The sequence below is a fragment of the Sinocyclocheilus rhinocerous genome, unplaced genomic scaffold (assembly GCF_001515625.1).
Source record: "Sinocyclocheilus rhinocerous isolate Xijiao unplaced genomic scaffold, SAMN03320098_v1.1 scaffold1719, whole genome shotgun sequence".
Classification (NCBI taxonomy): domain Eukaryota; kingdom Metazoa; phylum Chordata; class Actinopteri; order Cypriniformes; family Cyprinidae; genus Sinocyclocheilus; species Sinocyclocheilus rhinocerous.
The window spans coordinates 422,023-432,543 of NW_015664048.1; the positions used below are offsets into that span (position 1 = coordinate 422,023).

A 10,521-nucleotide genomic window follows, 5' to 3' on the forward strand; every position below is an offset into this window, starting at 1 on the left:
AGGGTGGGACAGTGGCTCCGCCCCCGTGAGACCAGATTTTAATGAGATGCTGTATAAGACACAGGCAGTTTACAGCACGTCTGTGTTCTTCTCTCTCACCGTCAGCGTGGATGACAAAAACTCGTCACGCAACGCCATACGGGTGAGAGAGTGCGTTTGTGAGCGTTCGTGAGTGTAGTTTTTGTTTCAAAGTAACTTCAGCTGGTGTTTGTGTGATTGTAGATTGATCAGGAGGGTTTGACTCTGCCGGAAAGGACTCTGTATCTGGGGCAGGATGAAGACAGTGTGAAGGTGAAACGCCTCTCTTCATCTCTCCATATGCTCTTTTGTTCTGGACTCTTGTCTCTCCATCTGTCTGTCTGTCTGTCTGACTGCCATCTGTCACTCTGGCCGTCTCTCGCTGTGAGCTCAAACGTCTAAGTGATCGTGTCACAGCTGCTGATGATGTCACAGATGAGCTGGCGTCTCTTAATAATGAAGTCACAGCAGTGATCCTCTCACGCTCCGATGACATCAGATCTCTGCTACAGCACAGCTACAAATCAGAATTGACAAGCCACAAAATCCCACTGAGAGATCAATAAAAACATGGATTAATCTCATAAAAAAACATGTCCAAATCACATTTCAAACCAGAAATCACAACAGAATTTCTAAATGCAAAATATTAAGTCTATATTAACAAATAAAAAGTACAAATACAAAGGTTTACATAGTTGTTAAGAGATTTCATTTTTGTGTATCTTTATCTTTTTAGTTAACTAAGTCATATCTAGATTTTTTTCTCTCTTTACCCTTTTTTTTATAAAAATAAAAATAAAATGTATAAAGGATACTCAAATACAGTCATATATCTAGATTTTTTTGTTATCAATGTATTTGAGAGACAAAAACAAATTAAGACATCCAGATACGTAAGTAATAAGTTACAAATTATATAAACAAACAAACAAACAAAAAATAGTAAATAAATAAAAATAAATGTATTTAAAGATTTACTTTCTATGTATATTTATCTCTTTAGGTAATAAAATAAAGCCATATATCTTTTTTTAACCAGTAAACTTTGTAGAGATGAAAACATATTAAATTCAGTCATAATAAACATTAAAACAACATTTATATTTGTTTCTTTTGCTTTTGTGTATAAAAAAACTAATATATAGGTACTCAAAATTGTACTTTTCTAATGTAATAATAGATAGTCAAAGTTGTACTTTTCATGTATCTTTAAGCAAATAAAGTCATACAGTATATCTAGTTTTTTTTTCATTATCAATGCACCTAAGAGACAGTAAACATCAGAAATTCAACCATGAAAACATTAAAACATGATTTATAATTTTTTTTTACAATAAAATTGTAAGATTTAGCATGAAATCAGTTTCATGTCAGATGTTTGTCCATTATAATCACGTCACAATTTTTTTTTTTCTCAATGATTTCAGATTCTGGCATCCTATAAGGCACTGATGGAAAGGTTGCTGAGCATGCTGGGAGCTCACAACGCCACGCTGAAATCCAGAGAGATTCTGGATCTGGAGACGAGACTTGCGAATGATTTAAGTACCAAAATGAATATTTAAAATGCCACACAGAGACCTCTGAGAACACTTTTTATGTTATGAACTTTTAAACTGAGTATTTGCACCTGTTCATTCAAACGAATCACCCAAATGATCAGAATCACTATAATGATTCATACTTCTGAACTCCAGTATGTGTGCTTGTATAAATCTGTGGTAAATGTGAACATGAATTCAGACTGTTTTGTGTGAACAAGCATGTTTGTTTTAATATATGTTAATTGGCATTCTTTCTCATTTTTGTAAAGATCACTGTGTCTGAATACGACGACCAAAGAAAAGACATTAGCAGCATGTACAACCGAATAACACTGAAACAACTGCAGAAAATGGCTCCAAGTGTGAGTACACACACACACACGCACACACACACACATACACACTCGCTTATATCAAAAATACATGTTTATATAATTGTATAAATGTTTAATTTTTTTACCAAAATGTTACATTATTTCTAAATGTAATAATGAAATGTGACTTACACACCGATGAAACTCATCTGTGTTTTTTTCTCTCAACAATACAGTTTTGACCTGGTACAACTTTTAGTCAGGTGTGACTTATTTTCCAGAAAAGATGTTCCATGTCTTATTTTGAATGGCCATCAATGGAGAAAGATGCTCTTTGACCCCAGAATGATGTAGTTATAGATTATTACCAGCAGGAGTGAACAGACTAACCCGTTTAAGCCCTTATTAGTGTCCTAGAGAGTCACTATGGTTTGAGGCTGAGCCATTGTGCCGAGCCAGACAAACTTGAGTAGAATTTAAGGTGAGACACTACAGGCAAAAACTTTTTTATTCATGCACTGGTCAGTTTTGTGATTTTCAGCTTTTTGCATTTTCATGAAGTGTTTTCTTTCAGTCTAGTGAAAAGGAAACATCCAAAAACACACTTTTAAGTGCTTCTTTAATAGCATTATCTATTTGCGTCTGTAGATTTAAATTGCAGTACATATCTTTTAAAGAGATTTTATCCACTTCAGCAGCACTTACAAACACCAAAACTTAGAGTTTTATTCCTCTCTATATTGTAAAGGTTTTTACTGAGGGGTTTGTTCATATATCATTCACACTGATTTATACAACATTTTATTCTTAAAAAAATGGCGAAAATTTGTTTTTTCTGGCTGTTGACAGTATTTTCTGATTTATGGAGTGATAAAAAGAGAAATCCAAAATCCTCTCTATAAAAACCTTTAACTCTAATATGTCAACAAAATCACACAAGAATTTTGAACCTGACTTTATCCAATGTTTAGAATTATTTTCTGGAAATGTATGCAAAGTAGTGCATATTTAATTCTATAATGGCTCATTTTAAACATAACATTTCAGAAAACTTATAATACAAAAAATGTTTGCAATTCTCAATGTAATCAATCAACTGAGGAAGTATGGTGAAATCTATTAGTTAAGTTTTTTTCACCTGTGGTGTCTTGCCTATATGATTGAATTTCAGTTGAGCAGAGCTGGATGTGAGAAATAAATCAGATTAAAACACATGATTTATCTAAAAATGTGTCATTGATGCTGAAATTATAAAGAAAACAATAATGTTGAACCTGTTGTCAGAGAGCAAGATAAAGAGCAGGTTTATATGCGCCGAGAGTCCTGAAGTTCTCCGGCTTCGTAAGAATAATGGCCTTTTCTGATCTGTGGTGATTTTCCCCCAGATGACCTTCTGCTTCACAGTAAAATTAGAACGCAAACCGGCAAATATCTGGAGCTGCTGGATCTACCGGCCAATCCATTTTTGGCAGGCCAGATCCTCTGTTTAAAATGTAGAACATGGTCCCTAAATGAAGCATAAATCAATAAGCAGACGACAGACGCTCGAGATTTACTGGCTTCTGTATTTCATTGAAAGAGGCACTCGAGAGAAGTATAAACATTGTCATCTCTTTCTCTGTAGTTCCACTGGAAGCGTTTGTTGGACCGGATCTTCAGTGATAATTTCTCTGAGGAAGAGGAGATCGTAGTTTTGGCCACTGATTACATGCAGACGGTGTCGGATATCATTAAAACCACGTCTAAACGGTAAGAAGTTTGAAAGAGCATGATTGGGATTTAAAATGCGATTAACTCTCTCTCTCTCTCTTTTTTTTTTTGCTGCACAATTTGGCCAAGCTTTTGTGATTTATATATCTATATGGCTACACAATAATAAAAATGATGATGATGATAAGAAATAATAATTATAATTAAAATTATTCTTGTTACTAAATAAAAAAAATTACTAAATAAAAACATAATATGACTTCACATCTTGGCCAAAACTTTGTGATTATATATCAACATGGCTAATAATAATAATAATAGTAATAATAATAATAATAATAGTATTTAAATATTTTACTTTAAAATAAAAAATTAGTATTTAAGAAGAACAATATAATTTTAATACTTTTATTTTACATTAAAACTGTAATATCATGCTGTAATGTTTATGGCTGTCTTAATTTCTTCATTTTCAAAAAATAAACCATTGCAAAATATGCAGCACATATATTAATTAAATTAAATTGCAGATTTAGTGAAAATGTCACAGAAATGTGGCATACAGTGACCCCAAACCAAGAGGATTTATTGTAAAGAAAGATTCACAAACACACTTTTGAAGCAAAATGACTCACAAAATAAGTTTGAAATGATGAAACATTAGATTTAGTGGTATAAATGAAGACAAAAAGTACTGCAACACTTTTAGACACACTTTCAGCATTGCACAGTATAAACTGGTGTGTGTGTGTGTGTGTGTGTGTGTGTAGCTTACACACACACACACACACACACACACACACACACACTCACACTCTCACTCACTCTCTCCTGGATGTGACAGGGTTAGTGTGTGTCTAGCTGACAGGTTTCTCTCATGGGAGTCTGTGTGTGTGTGTGCTGCCAGTCCGTCCACAGTGTGTTCATTGCTGCTATATTTTCTCTGTTTGTGTGAGAATAATTGAATTTACTTGAACTGTTTTTTGTCTGTTCACCTCTGTCTTTCTTTCTCTGCATTTCACTCTTTGTCTTTTCTTTGTTTACGCTGACTGTGTCTAAAATATTGATGAGAATTTAACTTAATTTAGTTTCCACTTAATTGTGACCGACGATTCCTTTAGTACTTAAAGAATACTAGGTCCCACTTTATATTAGGTGGCCTTAACTACTATGTACATACATTTAAATTAATCATTTGGTACAATGCACTTATTGTGTACAAACATGTTTTTACATTGTACTTATGCAATTATATGCAGGTCTAATTAATATATCTAATTAATTTCTGTAATTACATTTATAAGTGCACTATTGACCCATCTCTTACACCTTAACCCACCCTTAAACCTACCCATACCAACAAACCTGTCCCTAACCTTACCCGTATCCCACCTCAATAGCAGCAAAAGTGTTTTGCAATACAATATGAACACAATAAGTACATTGTACTTGTTAAGTAGTTAAGGCCACTTAATATAAAGTGGGACCGAATACTATATACTTAACAAATATAAAAATATATTTTTTAAATATATTTTTATATTACAAAAATACATAAATATTGTATATTTTTATATTTATAGAAATTAAATATATTTTTACATTTATATAGATTATAATTTTATAGATTATATAGATTTATATAGTATTAATTGAACTGTTGTGAATTTCTGTATTTATTTACTGTGCAATTAAATGTATTTATTTATTTATTTTTTAAAGAAATTAGTACTTTAATTCAGGGATATTATAGTTAACTAAAACTAAAATGAAAAAAAAAATTAAAGCCATTAAAATGTTTGTTACTTGAAATAAAATAAATGTTAACTGGAAAAAAAGAGTTAAATTTCAAAAATGTTTTATTCCAGCTAGTTGCAAAGGCAACATGTTTCATTTTTGAGTAAATCCTGAAAAATAAAATGTATGACAGTTTCCACTAAACTATTGGGCAGCACAACTGTTTTCAACATTGATTATAATCAGAGACGTTTCTTGAGTAGCAAATCAGCATATTATTACATAGAAAACCCTATTTTAGACTGTAAAAACATTATGCATTTTTACTGTAATTTGGATCAAATAAATGCAGCCATGTAAAGTACTACTCACCCCAAGCTTACGACTGGAAGAATACATTTTGTGAGATGAACTTTAGCCCTAACCAGTTTATAATTTCCCTGATGAGTCTTAAAGGTGGTGGAATGTTTTTAATATTAAAATACTTCATGATTTCAGGAAACTGTCTGATTGGATGTCAATGATATTAGAGATTTCTCTTCTTTTCTTGTGGAAATGTCAAGTATTTTCGTCCCTCTCGTATCTTTGTGTAATAATGCATCAAATCCCATAATATTCTCACAATGACCCCTTCCTTCATAATCACTGTTATTAAAATCACCATGGCGATGCGCGGCTCTCCCACCAATCGGCTTTCATCAGGCTCGCCGCGGGAGCAGAGACAGAGAAATGACTTTTATTCTGCTCTTTGTTCTGGCGCTTTGCTGTTTTTAGCTCTTTCTCTTCACGTCCCTCCTGGTGCTTCTGCTCTTGGAGCGTCTCCGCAGGACCAAAACCTCATTCTCATCAAATGCTTGTTCTCGTAAACCTCGCTTCTCTTCTTTCCAAGTGAAACCGGCACTGAAGGAACCGGAGGCCTGGCGTTCTGCGTTGTGCTGACTGTAAAATAAAAGTAGAAAGTGTTTTAACGTTGCTTAAAGCTGCGTGTGTTTCGCTGCGAGCCGCTCTCTTGTTCACATCTGTCGCAGTCAGAAAAATAAGACCAAAAACTTTGCAAAACGTTAAGTCAAAAAACGGTCTGAATCAAAACGTGCATGTTAATTTACAGTATTAAATATTGAAAGTTATTTTAAAGTGACAGATACAGTTACAGTAAAACTAGTTACTAGAAAAACTGTAGGCAAAAAATTTTTAAATACAATAATAAATTAAATTAAATTAAAAATAAATTTTGGTTTTTGACTGACAAATTAGGTCAGATTAGTTTGGAAAACAAAATATACTATTTTAAATAAATTAAAATATTTGAAATAAAGTAAAATGCTATATAATATTTTAAACAAATTTAAATATTTTCAAAAGGTGAGACCGGTTAGTATAGAAAATAAAAGTTAAATAGGTTAAATAAATTAAGATATTTAAAATAAAATAAAATAAAAACTGAAAATGAAATTAAATCGAGCAATCATTTAATTTTAGCATTTCCAATAATAGCTAATTATATAAAATACGAATGAATAAAAATAAAATAAATGTTGACTATGAGAAAGTAAGTCAGATTAGTTTGGTTATTAATTTATTAGTTTTGGTGTGGTTATTCATTTAAACCATTTTAAGCCATTGATTTGATTATTAGTATAATAACTTAAGATATTTAAAATAAAATACAAGGGAATTGAAGAAATCTTAAAATAAGGAAATGAGCAATCACGTAATTTTAGCCAATTTAAGCTAATAAAATAAAAATAAAACAAATGTTTACTTGGCTATAAGAAGATAAGTCAAATTAGTTGATTAAATTTGGTTTATATTAATTGAAACCATTGGTTTGATTATTAATTTATTTAAAAATGTAAATAAATTAAAATACTTTAAATAAAAATAAAAAAACATTTAGACTGTTGACTGAGAAAGTAAGTCAGATTGGAAAACAAAATATACTATTTTAAATTCATTTAAATATTTTGAATAAAATAAAATAAAACATTAAAATAATGCAATATGTTATACAATATAATATTTTTAATACATTAAAATATTTTAAACAGGAAAGATTAGTTTGGAAAATTAAATAATTTAAAAATAAAATGTGAAATTAAATTAAATCAGAATAAAACTAGAATCACTTAATTTTGTAATATAAATTTTTAAATTTAATCTAAATGATGTCTGAAACTTTGTATTATGACTATTTCTTGTGTTTATTTGCCTCTTATGAATCACTTGTTTTATTCCTCTCTTTGGATAAAAGCTTCTGCTAAATGAATAAATGTAAATGTAATAAATGTAAATATGAAAATGAAGACTAAATATGGCAATAATAATAATGAGCCTGAATTTAGTCAGTGGTTTTGTTGGTCTGTTTTGTCCGTGTTTGTGATGATAAAGTGTCATTTGTATTTACTGTTGATATATATGTGGATCTGCAGAAGCAGGAGAATCGAATTATGGTCACGGTGTGTCATAACACATGATGATGGTGTCGTCGTTTCCGTGCTTTTGTTTATCTGTGTTTTATGGGTAATTAAAAGGAAATAGTTTGTTGGGTGATGATTGGATTTTATCTGAATGCCGCTCTGCGCTTTGAGAGGCCGTTGAGCCAAAGGATGATTTAATGGCTGTAATTATAAGCCGACGGTGAGACGCTGTACAGGAGCAATGAAAGCCACACACACACACACGTGTAGAATGTTAATAATTTTTATCCCTTTGAAAACTGAAGACGTGTTTCAGTGACCTGCACTGGAGTTGGGGATTCCTGTAGTTTGATGAACTGCTTGTTTTCACATTCACATCATTCAGTGTGACTGTCTCTCTCTCTCTCTCTCACTGTCTCTCTCTCTCCCACGCACTCACTCTCTCTCTGTCTCTCTCTCTCTCTCTGTCTCTCTCTCACTGGTGCTGTCTTACTATCAAATTTAATTTCAGTTTAGAGTGGTTTGTTGGCATGACTAAACTGACTTTTTTGCCAAAGCAGTGCAAAAAAATAAAAGATTGAAATATGGATCTACAGTACAATAGAACAACAGATAGAACGATAGATAGATAGATAGATAGATAGATAGATAGATACACTGTAGATAGATAGATAGATACACTGTAGATAGATAGATAGATAGATAGATATACTGTAGATAGATAGATAGATAGATACACTGCAGATAGATAGATAGATAGATAGTGTCAGTCCTGTGTTCCTGTGTTGTTGTGTTTTGCTTCCCATGTGCTCCCCGTGACCCAGTTTCTCCTCGTGTTGATTGTGTTCCTTTGATTCACCTGTGTTCCCCTGATTATCCTCCTTTAGTTCCAGTTACTTAAGCCCAGTGTTTTCCTGTGTCTAGCGTCCAGTGTTAAACGTCAATCCCCTGTGCTACGTGTGTGTTCCTGTGGATTATTGAAGACTGTTGATGGTAATTCTCCTGCGTTCTCCTCGTTCCTCGCTCCAACACAGTAGGCACTGTGACAGAACACTGGACCACAAAAAAGATGACTTGGGCTGAGGACCAACTATGGTTTCTGCGGCAGGGAGGTCAGACTTTGGAAAGGTATGTGGAGGAATTCCTCGAGCTATCTTACTGGGTGAGCTGGCACGACGCAGCACTCGGTGCCTGTTTTCAACTGGGGCTGGATGAGGAAATGATCCGCTGCGATCTCCCCACGTGTGATTTTCCCTTGATCGAGCTGATTAATCTTGTCCTCTATTTAAATGGTTCCGATTTCGAAGTAGAAGAAATAAAGGAGAAAGTCTCCTCATCCAGCCCCCTCTGAAACCCACCTTGCCTCTCCAGCTCACCCCACGCCAGGACTCTCCACATTCCTGTCCAATGGTTCCGACGACCCATCACCTCCCATTTACCCCCAAGCTCGTAAATGTCTTCAAACAGTGCTTCCGCAGTCAAGCCCGCCGGCCGCTGCACTCTCAAGGCCGCCGGCCGCTCCGAAGTCAAGCCCAGAAACGCCGGTCGCTCCACAGTCAAGTTTGTCGGCCGCTCCAATGTCAAGTCCGCCAGCCGATGCACTCCCAAGCCCTATTAAGACTTCAGTATTCGCTTTAACCTCCAACCAAAAGAGAAACATGAGGAGAAAGAGACCGTTCTCCACCCGAATCCGCTCTCCTGAGTCTGCTCCAGTGTTGGATCCAGCCCCTGAGCCCGCTCCAGTGTTGGCTCCAGCCCCTGAGTCCGCCCCAGTGTCGGCTCCAGCCCCTGAGTCCGCTCAAGTGTCGGCTCCAGCCCCCGAGTCCGCTCCAATGTCGGCTCCAGCCCCCGCCATGGCCCCCTGAACTGTCTGCTCCACCATGGCCCCCTGAACTGTCTGCTCCTCCATGGCCCCCTGAACTGTCTGATCCGCCATGGCCTCATGAACTGCCTGATCCGCCATGGCATCCGCTCCCTGACATTAGATGGTCATAAAGGCCTTTGTGTTCAGACACCAATGAGACCGACAGCTCTACAGTCATCTTGCCTCGATGCATCTTCTTCGTCTACTTACTTCCTCTTCGTCGTTAGGTATCAATGTGTGCTCGGCAAGACCTTTTTGTGCTTGAGCTCCACCAAGTCATGTTTTACTGTAACTTCAGCAGCTCCAGGCACGTGAACAAAAGCGCCAATCACATTGTTCGGCCAGTTTTTAACACGGCGCGTCAAACCAAAAAAATGAGCCTGAGGCGTTTTTTTAAAAATGACGCTTTTACGCCTGGTGTTTAGCGCGTTGGTGTGCACACTCACATTGGCGCCCTTTGTTTAGTCATAATCTATTGCACGCGATAATCGTCCCGGTGTGCACAAGCCTTGAACGTCAATCCCCTGTGCTTCATGTGTGTTCCTGTGGATTATTAAAGACTGTTGATGGTAATTCTCCTGCGTTCTCCTCATTCCTCGCTCCAACACAGTAGGCATCGTGACAGATAGATAGATAGATAGATAGATAGATAGATAGATGACTATGAGAAAGTAGGTCAGATTAGAAAATAAAATGAAAATAAATAATTTAAAATATTTAAGGTAAAATAGAATATTTATATAATATAATAAATATAATATAATATAATTTACATTTGAATTTAAATGTAAAACATAATTAAAAAAATTTAATTAACAATTTTCATTCTAACTATGAAAAAGTCAGATTAGTTTAAAAAGTAAAATAAAACATTTAAAATGAAATATTTAAAATAAAATAACATTTAAATTATA

General features: G+C 34.6%; 1 protein-coding gene across 1 annotated transcript in view; it reads left to right on the top strand.

Moving 5' to 3' along the window:
* Positions 1-10,521, top strand: part of ecel1 (endothelin converting enzyme-like 1) — a 49,008-nt gene that overhangs the window by 20,806 nt on the left and 17,681 nt on the right. The window contains exons 5-9 of the mRNA XM_016540177.1: positions 1-142; positions 223-291; positions 1,449-1,559; positions 1,835-1,927; positions 3,504-3,628. The exon at positions 1-142 is cut by the window's left edge and continues 23 nt beyond it. Coding sequence (XP_016395663.1) covers positions 1-142; positions 223-291; positions 1,449-1,559; positions 1,835-1,927; positions 3,504-3,628 — 540 coding nt within the window. The remainder of the gene's footprint in view (positions 143-222; positions 292-1,448; positions 1,560-1,834; positions 1,928-3,503; positions 3,629-10,521) is intronic.